The 18420-nt window shown below is 39.3% G+C and overlaps 1 protein-coding gene across 2 annotated transcripts in view; it reads left to right on the top strand.

Annotated features, from left to right (window-relative positions):
• Positions 1 to 13579, top strand: part of TRPM3 (transient receptor potential cation channel subfamily M member 3) — a 283758-nt gene extending 270179 nt beyond the window's left edge. For both annotated transcript variants that reach the window (XM_063129338.1, XM_063129339.1), the window contains 4 exons: positions 5895 to 6045; positions 7433 to 7632; positions 9057 to 9189; positions 11904 to 13579. In XM_063129338.1, the coding sequence (XP_062985408.1) occupies positions 5895 to 6045; positions 7433 to 7632; positions 9057 to 9189; positions 11904 to 13350 (1931 nt within the window). In that variant the 3' untranslated portion in view covers positions 13351 to 13579. The remainder of the gene's footprint in view (positions 1 to 5894; positions 6046 to 7432; positions 7633 to 9056; positions 9190 to 11903) is intronic.
• Positions 13580 to 18420: the final 4841 nt, after the last annotated feature.

Genomic DNA, 18420 nt, shown 5'->3' with positions numbered 1-18420 from the left:
ATCTTTCCTGACCTGTCAACAGTGCGTACCATGGAGTCAAGAAATAGATAAACCAAAATCAACTCAATTTTGTTTAGCATCTGCTCTACTACATTTCAGCACCCAACCATAAACAGTAGAGGTTTCCTGTACATGTACTGTAGCGCTATAGTATTTCTTAGGACCTGCCTGGTGTTTCTTCTGTTTATTGGCATTCCTATAAGCCCTAGTTGGTAACATTTAAGTTGGCATTTGCTGCAAAGCACTTCTCTTTATTTGGTCTATGATGCAGCACAGAGTGGGAAATCTTTGTTGGCCCAAGGACCCCATTAGCTCCATAGAAACCTATTGGGGGTCATGAGTCAGAAGTGGTCAGGGACAAAGGACAAAGTCAGCCAAGCAAGACTACACATATTGGACAGCTCAATCTGCATTCTTGTACGCTTGTGAAAGACTGGGGGTTTTTATTTTCTTTTTTATCATCCCATTTGCACAAATTTCAAGATCCACAAAACGGAATGGAATCCCCAGTGTCTCACATTCCTAGCTGTAATTTCTACCCAAACACCAGATTAGTATACTTTTCAAATGTTACAGGTTTTGAATAATTATATTAGTAATCAATATAATACTTGACAGAAAGTGTATGCATAATCAGTTAAGAAGAACCATGCTGGATTAGATCAAGGATCCATCTAGTCCAGCTTTCTATTCACACAGTGGCCAATCAACTGTTGACCAGGAACCCAAAAGCACCCTTCTGCCCATGTTCCCCTGCAACTGGTTACATTGGCATACTACCTCTGATTCTGGAGGTAGCATATATCCATCAAGAAAAGTAGCCATTGATGGCTTTCTCCTCCAGAAATTTGTCTAAACCCCTTTTGAAGCTATCCAAATTGGTGGTCATCACCAAATTTATCTACTGATATCAGGTAGCATTATATGGACTGATGCAGTCACTTATTATTATTATTATTATTATTATTATTATTATTATTATTATTATTTATTTATATAGCACCATCAATGTACATGGTGCTGTACAGAGTAAAACAGTAAATAGCAAGGCCCTGCCGCATAGGCTTACAATCTAATAAAATCATAGTAAAACAATAAGGAGGGGAAGAGAATGCCAACAGGCACAGGGTAGGGTAAAACTAACAGTATAAAGTCCGCACAACATCAAGTTTTAAAAGCTTTAGGAAAAAGAAAAGTTTTTAGTTGAGCTTTAAAAGCTGCGATTGAACTTGTAGTTCTCAAATGTTCTCTTTGCATGAATTACCTTAATGTGGTTTTGTTTGTAAAACAGAGACAAACTCCAATCAGTTTCAGTGTATTTGTTTTAAGCATTAGCCATAGAAAACTCCTATATCCTAGGTGTACTGAAATTTAAAACATTTAGGGCACGATCTTATAGCCTCTCGACACTGATAGATGGCCATATGTTTTTTTGGTTTCTGGGAACTGAGGTTGGAGCCAGGGGTCCAGCCTTGGAGCCCAGAAATGACACTCCTTGACCCCTAGTAGCCAGCACAGTTTTAACCACACCAGCTATGTCTCTGCACTTGAAAACAGAGTGTAGAGAGGGCAAAAGGGGGGTGGTCCCGGGCAGTGAGGGGAGGAGACCATGGAAGCTAGTATGTGCCATGTAGCCTCCCCTTCTGCTCTGAAGCTCCCTGGCTAGACAAGCAAAATTGCCTATCTAGCTACAAATGCAGAGCTCCTGGAGCATGGAGGCAAGAATTGCCTCTGTGCTCTGGGTGCCCTGCATTGGATAGGCATCAGCTTCCAATTTTGGAGGCTGATGACTATCTCCATAGGGTTTTGCCCTCACTAATTAAAATATACATTAGTCTGGTGCACAATCCAAACATGAAACTTGAAAAATCTCTATGGGCTTTAGCCAAAACAAAAGCTTTTAAAAGTAATAATTATATTCTCAGTTGCAAGAAGGAAATCTTACATTTTGTAGATTTGGCCCCAGAGTCTGTGATTTTTTTTTGGAACAGGGCGATCAAACAAATGATGTGACTAATCTTAATCTGGTTGTTTTCCCAAGTACTAAACCACAAATTATACAGAACATTTTGTTATTTATTCTCTAGTGCAGAAATAGCCATTCACTGAACTGTGAGTATAGTAAAGGCTTTCCTCAAGAGGAATTCATTCAGTTTGATTAAATGGTCTTCCCATTCAAGTTTATATTCGATCATACTGTACCCAAGGAGCAACTGCAATTCTATTCCATGATGTTGAGTCACACTTGAGAGTGTATATTTTTAAGTCTATTTTAAACTCCTGATAAGCAGCTGTCCAAGTCTGACTGAAAGAGATTTCAGAGGGGAAAATTAAGAATACAGAATGTGAACAACCTTCTAGTACCAAGAGCCCAGGCGAAATCTTTGTTAGTTTAAAGCATCTTTACCCCACTCTTCAGCTGAAAAGGCTCCCAGAGTGGTTACATATGACCAATAAAAACAAGACAACCCCTGTAAACAGCCAAACAATATTAACGACATGTCACCAAAGGAAAAGTAATGGAGAGCTGAAAGGATGAGAGAACAAGAATTGACCAAGGGAGTCAAAATAACCTCTTACTGACTTTTTCCTAAAGCAGATTTAATGAACTGGCATAATGATCTAAACTGGCATTAGTACTCTGAAGATCTAGGAACAATTTGGCCCTTGCCCCTGCCTCCTCTCCCTCACCTATTGGATAATTCCTTGGGAATTCACTTCTTCTTTGCTCCGGGGCTTCTTAAACCCCAGTGGGGGTGCTTTCCTGCTCCGCAATAATGCTATACCTCTACCAAGCAGATTCCGCCAAGTGAGGTTTGAATGATCAAAAGCAATCAGGCTTTCAGTTCTTTTAATAATTTGAGGAAAAGTACATTTCAGGAGGTGACCTCCTGCCAAAATCCTTTCCCTGTAGCATGCCTGTTTCAACAGCTAAGATTTTACTAAAGGTATCCCTTGTTTCACAAGCTTCTTAGGCACTGGGGCAGTGGAATCCTTATTCATTCACTTGCTATGATGTTTGCTACTAATGAGCAGACCCAGCTTCACACAGATTGGAATAGCCCTTAGTTTAAGAGCTCCTTCACACCAGCGATTTATCGCACACTCTCCATGCTTGGTATGCGGTTTTGCAGCCCGGTACTCACATGACATCATCCACATCATGCACTCATTTCACCTCTTCCCCTCCATGTTTCATTTCTTTTTAGAGTGAGGAAAGTCTGGATTATTTTCCCTCCCTGCAAAATAAATGCACTCCTCCCTCCCATATATTGCTGTGGTTGCGTTCTATCTGACCATCACGTTCTTTGTTGGGGACGTGTGTGTCTAAGGACGGTCTCGCTAACAAAAGAGGAGGGTGGGGTGGTTCTATGCTCAACAGTGAAGGGGGAGGAAGAGCAGCCCCATTTAACTCTATGTTTTTACTCCTGAGTAGGTATTTTCACCTTAAAAGAAACGTGGAAAATGCACCCTCCTTGCCTGCAGCTCCCTCATTTTTAAAGATAAAGAGATCAACATTGGCACAGTGATGGCTCTTAAGGAGGGCTTTAGCCAATCCAAGTTTGAATCAGATGAGTTCATCCCTTTTTTTAAATGGAATTTTTAAAATGGAAATTAACTAAAATGCTTACATCTGCATAATGTTTAAAGATAAAGAGATTAAAACAAGCACAGTGATAGCTCTTAAGTAGAGTTTTCAGCATGCCAAGTTTGAATCAGATTGGTTCATCCTTTGATTTTTGATTTTTTTTTTAATTTTCCCCCTCTAAAACCCTTTTCCTCATAGTCCACCAGTGTGAAGGATCGCTTTTCCTTTCCTTTGATTATGCAAAGCTGTGCATCTCCAAGTTCATGAACTACAGATCTGCTGGTTCCCTTACTCAAAAGTAAATCTCATTGATTTCAACTGCATTTATATGCAAGTCATACTAAAATCAGATGCATGTTTACCTTTGAGTTAACCCCATTGAACAGAGAGTGACTACTTCTGAGTAAGCATAAGACCTCAGATGTAAGAATAGGGTTGCACAACACTTCTTTCCAGTTTGCTGTTTTAGACTTTTAAAAAAGCTTCTGAGTGACCACACTATTAAAAGTCAGTTCTGTATGTCTCTCTCTGTTTTTATGAGGGAAAGGGTTTAATGGGGGAAATTTTAAAAAATCCTAAAAAAAATCCTTCAAACTTGGCAGGCTGAAAGCCCTCCTTAAGAGCTATCACCATGCAACATTTTGAGCTCTTTATCTTTAAAAATTAAGCAGATGTAAGCACTTTGGTGACCTTGGAGCAAAGGAGGGGACCTAACCACCTTTACAAAAGAAATTAGTTAAAATGATTGTTCATGTGCACACCCTTTGAAACAAGCAAAACAAGCCTTCGCTCCTCCTCCCTTGTAAACCTTTCCCAAGCTAGTGGGCAGCAACAGTCTCGCCCCATATGCTCCCTCCTGCTTCCTACAAGTGGCCTCCCTTCCTCAGAGTTTTTTTAATATGATTTTTGGGGAAAGTATAGTGTGTTGTTTTGCCGTAACAGTTTCAAGCTGCTGTACTGTTGTATTTGGCAGAAATAAAAAAAAATATATTTTTAAAAAAATATTAACTGCAGAGGAAAGAAGAACATAGGGGGTGGAGCTGAAGATTTTGCTGACATTATAGCGCTCCAGGTGAAAAGATACATGAGCTGAAAGAGCACAACAACGCACAGACGTTAAAGTGCCCAGCTCTCGACTCACTAAGGAAACAGAGGGGGAAACCACGGATGAAAACTGGATAAACAAAGTAGATGTAATGGAGCTTTAATACAGCAAAGCCCTCAAGCAAACGTACACAGCTGTGCCCACCCCGAATGAAGCCATGCCCACTGGCACTCCTAGGCATGCCTCCTGCCATGGTGCACTTCTATAGCTCCATGAGGGAGGGGTCTGCCCACTCCATTCTCCTGAGGGAGAGGCTGTCCCACAGCAGAGGGGAGGTGGCAGATGCATAACTCTGTCCTTGGTCAGTTCATCTCCCCTGACTTCAAACTGTATGGACTGCAAAGTGATGTGCTGGTTAGGGAGATGTGCTACTAGTGGCTGAAGGTGTTATTGCAGGATTCAACCAAATGGATATATTTAAATGAATTATAACTAATTGAGCCATTAAAAAAAAACTAATTCCACGGTGCACACCCCACACATGCTGTTAGTACGCATGCCTAGTATCAGGTGTCTGTGTTTTATGGTCTTGGCTTTATGGTGCTGACGGACAGACAGATATCTTATTTTACTATTATAGATATTTGGACTGTATGACCAAAGTCATGAGGCAGAGTGGGGGATTTCCTTGCCTGAAAGAAGTATGTTGATCTAAATGACCCTAATAGTTTCCAAGAACACTGTCAAAAATCCTTAATGGAATGAAAACAATGTGTCAATAAAAATCCTATGATGCTTCTGCATATTTTGCTCTTTCATATTGCACTAATCACACAATCTCTTGTTTTATACTTGGTTAATGAATACTACTACACTGTCTCCCTGTACCTAATACACTTTAACATAAACATTTTAACCAGTTCATGTCATACTTAACCATGTGCAGTTTCAGAACATGCAGTAAATATATCTAGAAACACAGAGAAATGCCAGCAAAATCCACTCATTCCTATGAAGGCTTCCTTATATTTCTCAGTAAAGTGGTTTAAAGAACCTACCTAAAGAAATAACTTTCAATACCAACAGGAATAGGAATTCTGCGACAGATTTGCAGCATGCTTGATTTTGGGAAACTTTTGTAAGATGGGTGGAATCTTCCTTCAGTGTGTTTTAAGATTATGAAATAAATTGTTTTAAAATATTAAAGGGTTTGCAGATTAGGATTCATTTTCATTTTCCTCTTCCTCTGTTTCTTCCCAGCTCCTTGTGGTCAAAATGAAACCAGAGAGGATGGTAAAATAATCCAGCTGCCTCCCTGTAAAACAGGAGCATGGATCGTTCCTGCCATAATGGCTTGCTACCTCTTGGTGGCAAATATCCTTTTGGTGAACTTGCTCATTGCCGTCTTTAAGTGAGTTTTTTTATGTGTGTGTTTATTTATTTAAAAATTCAGTGACTATAGTAACCACTGCAGGAAAACACCAAGTTATTGGATGAAAGAAAGGGGATTATAGTTGTGATCGTGTTTGATTAACCACATGATTAACCACTCAGATTTGTTTTGAGTTCACCCAAAATGTAAAGTGTTAAACTGGTGGGGGAGTGGAGAGATTGAATTATCTTTGGGTTTTTTATTAATTCAGAGAGTACTGGTCTGGAAGGAGAGATCTGGCCAAACTAGATTGATGCAGGAAACATGTGACCTCTGTGTGTATGTGTGTGTGTGTGTGTGTGCGCGCATATATATATATATATATATATATATATATATATATATATATATATATATATATATTTTCCATGCAGCTACAGGAGGTTCCACATTTGATCAGAGGAGAAGTGTGGGCAGAAGGGGTGCTTAACCCTGGACCCATTGGCCATGGGTGGGAAAGTAGCTGGGTGTGGGTGTGTTATTGGGGGAAATAGTCTCTGTGGAAAAAGTGGACTATTCCATCCTGCACCACTGCACCTGCCAATTCAGAGCTGCCTTGTGGCTACATTAAATAAAGAAAAACGTCAGGAGACACTTTCTGTGCCTCCTGCACCATGGCTGGTTTGATCTGTTTTCAACATGGAGAGAGGAATTTTATGGGAGGAAGCTGAGCTTAAGAAGAGCCCTGCTCGATTCAAACAAAAGGTCCATTTTGTCCAACATACTGGTCACACAGTGGTCACCAACAAGCTGCCAGTGAGAAACCCAGGGGTGGGGGAGTCCAGCAGACACTGTTCCTCCCCATGCCACCAAATATGATGGTAGCCCACATGGGCAGAGCCCATGCTACAGCTCCTGCCCAGGCCAATTTTAATCACTTTTTTCAGGCACTCTGTGTGGGCTCCTCTTACCTGCTGCAGGCTTCTCATGCTCTTTCAGTGTCATGGGCAGGAGTAGTACTGTATATACTCCTACACTTCTGAGGTAAAGTAAGAACGCAGTTCAGATTGACGAAAAGAATGTCTTTGAAGTAGGTGATACCACAATTATACTTCAGACTATTACTGTGGTTCTAGTTTTATATCTAATTCTGATAGCCACCTTATATTTTACTTTTTTAGATGTAGCCCTAAGATTTTTAAAGTTGAAAACCAAAAATGTAATGTGTGAATGAGACAAGCAAGTGTTTGAAAATATTGCTGCTGGTACATCCATCAGAGGGCCAGGATTGACTACTGATCACTATCGCAGAGACACCCACGTTTGCTGCTACGTAATGTGTAGAATGACCTCAATATTGCAAATAAAATCTTAGAAGGCAGTTCTGCTTATCAGAGGCCATTTTCTTCCTCTCTTCTCCTTTTAGCAACACATTTTTTGAAGTTAAATCTATATCTAACCAAGTATGGAAGTTTCAGAGGTATCAGCTTATTATGACGTTCCATGAAAGACCAGTCTTACCCCCTCCGCTTATCATCTTCAGTCACATGACTATGATATTTCAACACATATGCTGTAGATGGCGGAAACATGACAGCGACCCTGATGAAACAGACTACGGCCTGAGTAAGTTCCATGAAACTTATCCTTGGCAGATATGAAAAAAGTATGGAAGACATACCCAGATTGACCTGACTACTTCTGTGAGTTTAGAGAGCAGTTAAGGATAAGAACTAGGGCATTGGCAAAAGAGGACAACTGGTGTACACTATTGCTAGTGGGGGATAGACAAAGGCTCAGTACTGGGAGGTACTATTCACACAACCAGCTGGCCATATTGGGAAATGCCTTTGCAGTTTGGCATTGTGGTGGCACACAAAGTGGGCCTTGGGTTGAGAGATGACCTACCTTTGCATTCAGATGTACTTACCTTTACATTCACCAAGATATGTAGGCAGCTGCTTTATACCAGATCAAACTAATTGTCTAACCCAATATTGTCTGCTCCAAATGGCAGCAGGTCTTCAGAGGTCTCACAAAGAGAATATTACCCACCACCTTCCAGCTGATCCTTTTAATTGGAGAGGGCAGGGATTGAACCTGGGACCTTTTGCATGAAAAAAATGTGCTCTAACACTGAGCTATAATCCCTGAGCTATAATCTCTCAGGTATCCTGGTCCCAAGTTGTTTAGTATAAACATAACTTGAGCAAACATAACTCCACTTGAATTCTCCTCTTGCACATAGTTCAGAACCTAGTTCCCACCAGCGGAACTTCATTTGCGCCCGTGGAATGACACAGTTGGATACTGCCCCATTTTTAAAAAAATCTCATTGTCAGGCTAATTGAGCATTTTTAATGGAAAAGCAGCATATAAATGTCTATAATAAATAAATTTACTCTGTATGTTGCCAAGGCATGAATGATGTTCAGATCTTTGTTGGACTCTTAGACTACTGGAACAACTGACACTGCAATCCCAAATTACACAGATATCTCTTCACAATAGTTGCTTGAAAATGTAATAACCATCAGTAAAGAGCTCTGTCCACGTACACACACGCATGGATGCATGCTGATCCCTAGTCCCTAGTGATGGGACATGTTGTTTCTCCTACTTCAGCCTTACCCAACCTGGCAAGCTTCCAGGGTATGATGAGAGTTGTAGTTTTACACATCTAGACTGGAAAAGGTGGCCCTATCTTTTTTATTTCCCCTCCCTCTGACAAGGACAAGGTCAGGAAGAGGAGAAAGTAATGGAGTTGAGTATCAAAGAAAATGCTACCTATTCTTGTATGGGAACATTGGCTATATAAAACTGTTTTTCAGAATCTGATTTACCCTGGAAGCCATAGGGTCATACATAAAGTGTGACACTTGAAGGGGTGCATCTGGAAATGTTTGTCATTATCTCCAGGGTAACGTTATTGGTGTGGGTGTGGGTGTGTTTGTTTTCATTTTAAGTCCACAAAATTGGTAGTACTTTATGATGATAGCTAATTAATTGCTTTTAATTGCTGCTTTGTCATTGTCTCGTATATCTTGTAGAGCTTTTTATAACAGATGATGAACTGAAGAAAGTTCATGATTTTGAAGAACAATGCATAGAAGAATATTTCAGAGAGAAAGATGATAGATTCAATTCTTCCAATGATGAAAGAATCCGTGTTACCTCTGAAAGGTGCACAACTTTTGGTTTCCTACATAGTATATATTTTGAAATTTGTCAGTCTTACCCTACTGCTTACCCTACCCTGTGCCTGTTTGCATTCTCTTCCCCTCCTTATTGTTTTACTATGATTTTATTAGATTGTAAGCCTATGCGGCAGAGTCTTGCTATTTACTGTTTTACTCTACAATGTACATTTTACTGTACATTGATGGTGCTATATAAATAAATAAATAATAATAATAATAATTAGCATTTCTAGCCTCCTTCCTGTTATTTTCAAAAGGATTTATATTTTTCTTTAATATTTTACTGTCTAGAGACTAGCAGTTGTCAAAAGATGATAAAACTTTCATGAAAATGTTTGCAAAAACTAAGTTATTTTTGCTGGAAATTAATGTATTTTTTCAACATACTCATTTTTCTAAATCAAAGTCCAAATCAAAGTCCAAAAAAAAAGGTACTCTCGGACCAAATTAGACCTTTGCATGATGTTGACATGCAACTAATATCAAGTTTTTCCTTACTTAATTACTTGGGGAGATCATTACAGGAAATGCAGCTCACAGAGAGGTGAAGCTTATTTCTTCCCTTCATAATGCAATTGTTGCCCCCCCCCAAAAAAAATCCCCCCACACACAACGTGGTTCTAATGCATAAGGGGAAAAGTTACATTGGTGCCAATGGGAATTTTTTTCTAAGCATTCTAGCCACATGGGCACAGACAGCAATTTTGGCTGTGATCATGCTGAGGAGGGAAGATATGTGCGTCCTCTCCCCATTCTCTGCATTCCCTGTAATTATCACCCCTCCCCACACCCCTAATTAAGTAAAAGAAACCCTGATTATGTAGCTGTAATGCCATGCATCAAACTAACATTTAGTTTGGTCCTTAGATGAATTCAAGCACTCTGACATGCCTTGAGAATGAAACACCTTTTTTTCCCCTTCTGGTTTTTGTTTTGTTTTTTGTTTTGTTTTTGTTTTTGTTTTTTGCTGAATTGAAAAGCTGCTCCTGAATTTCAGGATCCATTTCTTTCATGGGTTGTTGGGCTGCATGGAAGATGCTTTTAGAATTTGACAGTAGTATCCAATGTAAGTCAAACTTAAGACACATTCATTTCAATGGGCTATATTTAAGTAGGACTTGCACTGGATACAATCCAGAAACCACACTGTAAATTGAGGCCTCACTCCATGGCCCATTTGGTTGTAGCCCTCAAATCAAAATGGCAAAGATATGAGCTGAAGACACAAAGTGAGAAAGAGCTCCACAATCCATTGTACCTTAATCAATCAAATTTAGCCCATTTAGAGTAGGAGAGCGAATTGCAGATGCTTGAACCTGCAGAAAGGGTTGTGCAAGGGCTTATAAGGCATACATGAGTTGTATCTATTACAATTACTGTTATATACACATTTAGTATTAATGAGAGTTTAGGGTGTCATGGTTTCTGCAGGATATATTTCCCAGGAAAGAGTAGTTGCCATCAGATCAATTTTACTAGGAAATCCTCCAGGTTTTGGGCAACTTTCCAAAATGTGTGAAATCTTACACTGTACTTTCATAAATAAAACTACTGCCATTGATGGGTCCAGATATGATTAAGGAACTTTCAGCATTTAGCCCATAAGTAAATGGAACGAGCATTCATATTCCACATACCTAAAGTCTTCCAACATACTTATATTCCGAATCGCGTAACTCAACTATTAAAATTTGATCTGATTTTTTTTAAAAGTTTGACTTGGCTACACAGGTTCAAAGAAATCTCCTTGTCAAACAAAGAACTCGATATATTTAAAGCATAGCTTTATAGACAAGCATCAACCTTCTAGATTTTTTCCATAATTCATCAGTCACCCTTTGTAATACATTGTATATCTTTTATGTTATAAAGATAAGGAGGGAGCAATTCTATGGCCACTAGACACTGTCTACAGAGCCATAGGATTCATCTGGACATCAAGGACAGAACCAGAGCTCTGACTTCAGAGCCCAGGAACCTCTCTCCCCTCCCTATCTCCTCCCCTGCCCCCTCGTAGCTGGTATGGTTTTCACTACGCCAGCTATGTCTCCAAGCTTGGAAATGGAGCATGGAGAGGGCGAAAAGGTGCAGGTCCAGGAGGTGGAGAAGGGAGGAGACTGTGGAAGCTGCTTTACACCACTTCCTATTGGCTCTCCAGGCCCCTCCCCTTCCCTTCCCCCTGCACCCCAAAGCCACAGGTAGTCAAAATCGCCTGTCTAAGCAAAAATGCAAGGCAGCTGGAACACAGAGGAGAGGATCCCCACCCAACCCTGTGCTCCAGCTATCCTAGAAAGTATAGTCAGCAGCCTCCGCTTTCAGAGGCTGGCGATTATCTGGTTAGGATTGCGCCCTAATGTATCTTTATAATGTCAGGATCGTAAAGAACAATTCATTGTAAAGTTCATTGTAAAGGCATGTAATATTTTAAGCCACAGCCTATAAAAGGTTTGTCATTTTAATTTTAATAATAGAACACCTACAATATTTTACAAGAAAATACCAGTGATTGGGAGCAAAATCCAAATTATTATGTTGAACAAGTGCATGCAGTGGGTGGATTTATTATATTATCATAGTCTGAATCTCTGTCTTGAAAATAGTTTGGCCAAAAAATAAAGCATGGAATTCCCCTGCACAATCAGTACCTGCTTGTCCTGTTTGAATTAACAGTGCTTTTTTCTCTCTTTTACTTTTTAGAGTGGAGAACATGGCCATGCGATTAGAGGAAGTGAATGAACGGGAACACTGCATGAAGGCTTCCCTTCAGACCGTAGACATCCGGCTTGCTCAGTTGGAAGATATGATAGGACGAATGGCTACAGCATTAGATAAGCTGACTGGTGTAGACAGAGGAGAGGCAACGAAGATACGGTCTCGAACATCATCTGACTGTACTGACACAGCCTACATTGTCAGACAGAGTAGCTTCAACAGCCAGGAAGGGAATACTTACAAACTTCAAGAGAGTATTGATCCTACAGGGGAGGAGTCAATGTCACCGACCTCTCCTACAGTAACGCCCCGCTTGCGAAGTCACTCCTTTTATGCAGTAAATATGAAGGACAAGTGCGGGTTGGAGAAGCTCGAAAGCATTTTTAAAGAACGGTCCCTGAGCCTCCACCGTGCGAGTAGCTCCCACTCTGTCTCAAAAGAGCAAAAACTACCTTTAGTGCCTACAAGCACTCTGTCAATTGCTCCAGACTCCAGAAGGCCTTCCTCTTGCATAGACATTTATGTCTCTGCCATGGATGAGCTGCAGTCTGGCGTAGAGCCCCTTGACAGTTCAATGAACATCCTTGGGACTGGAGATCCTGCTCTCCAAGCTCAGATAGCTTCCAGTGTTATCTCAAGTAGTGCTTATGTCAGCGGTACTCCTGGTGACAGAATTTCAGGCAGGAGTATTGATTATGAAGAACCCTCTTCAGTGGAGACCAGAGTGTTTTCTTCAGACTACTCACAAATCACAGACTGCCCAAACCCCTGGGAATCTGATCCTCCCCTGTACCATACCTTAGAGCGGTCTAAAAGCAGCCGATACTTGGCTACAACCCCATTTATTTTGGAGGAAGCACCTATAGTCAAATCTCAGAGTTTCATGTTCTCTCCTTCTCGGAGCTATTTCAGCAGCCTTGGAGTGCCAGTCAAAACGGCAGAGTACACAAGCATTACAGACTGCATAGACACAAGGTGTGTCAGTGCTCCTCAAACCATTTCAGAAAGGTCCAGCTTCCCTGGAATCCATGGAGACAAAGTGGATGACTTAGGATGCTGCCACCCAGAGAGGGAAGCAGAACTAAGCCACCCGGGCTCTGATAACGAGGATACCGAGGCCAAAGACAAAAAAGCAGTTTCCTTGTCATCTCAAGATAGCAATACATCTAGGACATTGGCTAACAATATCCCTCTTCCAAAAATAGAGCGGGCCAACAGTTATTCCGCCGATGAATCCAACTTGTTGTATGCACATACACGGAAAAGCTACTCCATCAGTGATAAACTTGACAGGCAGCGCAATGCAACGAGCCTCCGAAACACGTTCCAGAGGAGTAAGTCATCCAAACCAGAGAACAGGGGGGACACCTTGTCAATGAGAAGACTCTCTAGAACAGGTGCCTTCCATAGCTTTGAGAGCAAGCACAGTTAAGAGAGAACATGCGCATACCAAGAGGAATTGTCTGAGCTCTCCAGCTCTTTTCAGTAGGAAGATGAAGTAACCTCAGACCGTGATACGCCAGCAGCAGCTGGCATTTGCCACCAGTCAAGTTAGCACTTTCATAATCTCAGAGTCAAACACTGAGGTTCTGTATCTTGACCTAGTTGGCATTTGCACTTAATGGGGGTGGGGGTGGGAGGTATTATAGAGACGTTATTTTTTAAAACCTTTATGACATCATGGATAGATGAGTGAATAGTTTAAGAAATCTGCCTTTCGAAATAGGGATAGATTGGTTAAAAAAAAAAAAGAAACCAAACAACATGCATACCAAGACAGTATTTTAATTTTGATTCTATTTACTTTTATATCAGTACAATCTTTGTGATGGCTGATGAAGGAAATCTTTGTATTACTCTATAGAGATCAAAAGCAAACTGGTCTTTAACTTTCCCGTCTTTTCACATCCCTATACTTCTGCTTGATCATTGAAACAGAAATTAATTGATCACATCCTCACAGTTCACCTGTCTCTTTTGCCTTTTTTGTCTTTTTTGTATTGATTTGTAGTGCCACAAATGTTTATATTTTCAAGAAGGGAAGAAAAGAGATGCCTTTTGTATAGCAGCATGAGGGAAAGGGAACAATTTATGTAATAAATAGTCATATGGTTTCCTGTATGAAACAGGCTTTTTAGCACAGTTGAGCAAGCTCAGGATGAATGTAATTAAGGTTAATAGTAAATATTTATTTTTTTAATCACACATATCAGTTTAGAAAGTATTTCATAGAACCTTCTTAAAATGTGGTGAGAGGGTGAAATTAATAGTAGAACTGATTCTCACTGTTTTGTGCAACATTTTCATATATCTCTCTTTTAGCATTTGCATTCATTGTGGCTTTTTTGTTTTGTTACACTGCCATATTCTTGTAATTATTCCACCATTTAACTGCCATAGTTCCATGTTGTAGCTGAACATTTCAATATTTATAAAATATAAAGCAAAGTACTGTATGTTGTTATGTGGTCTGATCTCAGAGGAGCACAGAACTGAAGAAGTTGAATGATGTCCTTCACTGACAAAACAAAGTCTTTAGGAGGTGAAAGCGCCAAAGTGAAATTAAGATTTCTGATCACTGCAAAAGCCATTCCTTTAAGTATGCTTCCATTGTATAGAAAGGCAAAAAGGAAAAGAAAAGAAAAGAAAGAAAGACAGTGAGAAATGCAAGAGCCAGTTACACCCGGCTTCCTCAGGCCTATATCAGTCTTTGCAATAACCCTTTAGGGTGGCTTGCAAAGAGGAAGTGTGGTTCATACTATTAATGGGATAATACAGCAAATACATCACAGTGCCCTCTAGAAGAAGAAAATCTTAATCATGAAACGTTTTAGATAAATGATTTAATCATTATGTCATAATATGCTACCCACCATACGTATGTGTCGCTCTGCATTGTTAATGATAATATATAGGTGAGGTTTTTAAATGATATTTTTACGATTATACTGAGCTCTAATAGCCATTAACTAAAATCCTTTGGGGCAGTGTAACAATCTTAGCCTGAATGTTTATGTGTAAGCAGTCCTCCAGAGGACAAAACACCATAGAGCCAGGGACAGGCTACCTAGTGCCCTCCAGGCGTTGTTGGACTCCAGTCCCAACCAACATGGCCAATGGTCTGGAAAGAAGGGGGTTGTTCAAAATGTATGGAGGGCACCAAAATAAGTACACAACTCTAACAGTCTGCATAGCTCTAGTTTATCTGAAACTAGGTCAGGGCAAAGAGGGAGGCATTAAGAACAGCTCACTTTTTTGAACACAATGTTGTGCCGATTTCAATTACAAAATGCAATGTATCTCTCCCACCCCCCAACCCTCATTTGAATTCTGTCCTACCCTCTTAACAATCCAGCTGTTACTCTGTAGTTTAGCCCGTTGTTTGGCAGGATATGCTTTTTTGTAATGTGAACTTGCCACAGTTCAAGGAAACTAGAGATGCTAAATACAAGGCAAATGTGATTTAGAATCCGCTGGTTATTAAAGGGCCATGGGGAAAGCAATATTCTTTGGCAATCTGCTTCAAATGTTCAACTTTACCTCAACATTTGTGACTAACTACCCATTATACAAACATTTGTATGAGAGCCCTGATGCCTCTGTATGTGTGTTTTAGAAAAGCACACACAGCTTTGGGAAAGAACGATTGAGAAAAGAGAAATGGTGGTAATGGAAGTGAGCACTTTTCCAATCCACCCTATTTCCCACTTCACGTTGCCCCCAAAGTGACTTTTCTCTCCACTCAGGGGATTTCAAAAACACGTTTACTGATGCCACCTTTTCTTTTTAAAACAACAACAATGTGGCAATTGAGTTCTAATACATACATTTGCACATTGCGTGTAATAGATTCCCATTGTTCTCCAATTGTAATAGCTCTTCTAAGGTCTTTCATACTCACCACAATCATTGCAGGTTAAAGCAATGTAAGACTAGAACCTAATATGTAAGGTGCTTCTGAAGTGTTTTGATACTGTTCTCGAAGAGCATATGGAAAGTATTTTAATTATATCTATTGAACTAGGCCTATTGTGATTTGGTCAGAATACAGTGCCATTCTGGCTTGATTCTGCTTTGGGCCTAAGCCCAACGTTGGATCAGGGCCTCTAATGTAAATACATTCCACACATTTTCTCAAACTGAATAATGGTTGTGTTTAACCTGAGCTATTACCTATGTGAAATGACTCTTAAACTGCTTTCATAAAAGCCACTTAAATGCCCTTTTGAATTTTTTTAGTGATATCATACCAACCGTCACTAACTGATCTAGATGATAATACTGTTGCACTACTCATAATACTACTCATAATATTGTCACAATCTTATAAAGACTAGTCCCTAATTTGACAATAAATTAACTAATTCTACCTTTTCCAGCCCGTTTACTAGTGTGGGAGAGGGCAAGTCTTTACCACAGTTTCCACGGTAAAAATCAGCAACTGGGAATGTGCATCTTTAAAGGCTTCTTCATGTTTTTAAGGGCTTGCTTCAATATTCTTTGTGGAAACCAATTCTGAAATACATGTGAACACGAACAGTGTCATGTATGAATGGTGTGCATGTGTATAAATTATGGCTTTTATGAACAAAGCCATATCAATGTGCATTTTTTCATGAATTACAGTCAGTGTTCACATGAATTCTAAGAACAAAAAATGATTCCTGAGTACAAAGAATTATGTTTCAAGCGGTCTTAAAAGAACATCTGTTTACAAGAGCAAGAAAGCAGGCATCCCCCAGTTAATTTTAATTAATCAGATTCCTTTCTAGGAATTAGTCAAATTTTAAAATGACTCTTTCTCATTTTGCATACACAATCAATCAGATTCATACGTTTTTAAAAAAACATTAGGGACAAAATTGCATTTTTATGTCACTTATGAAAGCATATTTTAACTCTCCGGGTTAGCACACATAAACACTTTAATCAGCAAGACTGCCAATTAACATTCTGTTGTTTCACCTCAAATCTTATTTATTGAGAAAGCACAATGTGCAGTGACTCCTCACAGTTACTCCAGTATTAGTTCATAGTTAGGCTTGTCCCAAACACAGAGGCTGTATAAAAATTAGAATATGGCATTTTATTAAACTAGAACTTGAAATTGGAATCCGGAATCTTTGGGTAGGTTCATATCTATGTTATCAAACAGTGGTAATTCACTCGAGCAGTCATTCAGCAGTAAAATACTTGCCTCTTTATTGTCTGCACTGCCAACTTAGCAGAGGTTAAAGAAAAATGAAGTACTTTACTGCTGGCATAAACTACTTCCTGAGTGCATAGTTGTGGTTGTATCTTTATTCTCCCATTTCTGAAAATATATTATGTAGATATAAGTGGGACACACAAAATTTGTATTAAAGCAAGCTTTGTGATTATGAAACTCAATTTTCCAGGAATTGTTCCCATTGACTCTAAATCCTGATGCCTCTTCTGATGCCCGCTGTGAATACTTTCTGTATTTCAGGTTTTGTACATTATCAATACCCCATTTTGAGTATTTAATACAATCTATTGTATTAGCTTCTAAAGTAGAAACAGTCTTTTATCTTATAATCACAGCTTGTGTTATGTATAAAGTAAAGCCTCATTTAGCCAAATGTCTGCAGGGTGGAAGAGATCCGAAATGTCTAGATCAGTTCAGATTTAATGCTTACAACCTTAGGTCATAACAATATTGTTTGGATTCTTGCTAATCAAACATTCGGGAGGGCCACACCGAAATGACATTAAATGGGAGAGCACCAGTAGGTTTGGACAATCAGATAGGTTGTTGTTTTTAACTAAGGGGAGACCACTATTGTATTTATTGGCTGCTATGTTATAAAATACTCTGTCCCATGTATAATCCAATTATGGTGATAATATGTGGTCGTATTAATGAACGTTATAGAACAGCATTTAACTTTGCACTACACAGTCATATCTTTATACAGCACATATAACGTTCAATAATACAGAACATGTTACACTGAACAACAGGCTCTGCTAGCCACATTGCCAGCATACATAGATATAGATATATATTGAAAATAATATGCATTTCTTGGGCAAGGAATCACAATTTGTAGCTGCTATGAGTTTCACTTTCTTCTGTATAGCTCCACTGTCAATGTCTATGAGCTGGCATATAATTTTCTAATGAGCCACTGTGAGCTGTGATAGGTATGTTGTGATAGTGTGAAAGAACAAACTGGCATGTTATGCAAAAGATAAGATAATTAACTTTAAAGTAATATTTTAAAACTCAGTTGAGTTAGTTGTTTGTTTACATATGCTGGACAATTAAGGCAGCAGTGTACAGTATTTTTAAAATATTTTCATATAGTGATATATTCTGTTGTTTCCAGTTTAAGTGATACTATTCTATAGTTGGGTATACACTCGTACTAGATATTGAATTATAGCACATTATTCTTTCACAATAACAGTGTGATAATGATTGAAATTGTTTCTTCTTCCTTAAATTTCAGTCTTATTTTGTGCCGATGAAAATGCA

This window comes from Elgaria multicarinata, chromosome 6 (genome assembly GCF_023053635.1).
Source record: "Elgaria multicarinata webbii isolate HBS135686 ecotype San Diego chromosome 6, rElgMul1.1.pri, whole genome shotgun sequence".
NCBI classification, from domain to species: Eukaryota; Metazoa; Chordata; class Lepidosauria; order Squamata; family Anguidae; genus Elgaria; species Elgaria multicarinata.
Note: the sequence above shows the minus strand (reverse complement) of the source record. Positions and strands in the feature narration are given on the sequence as shown.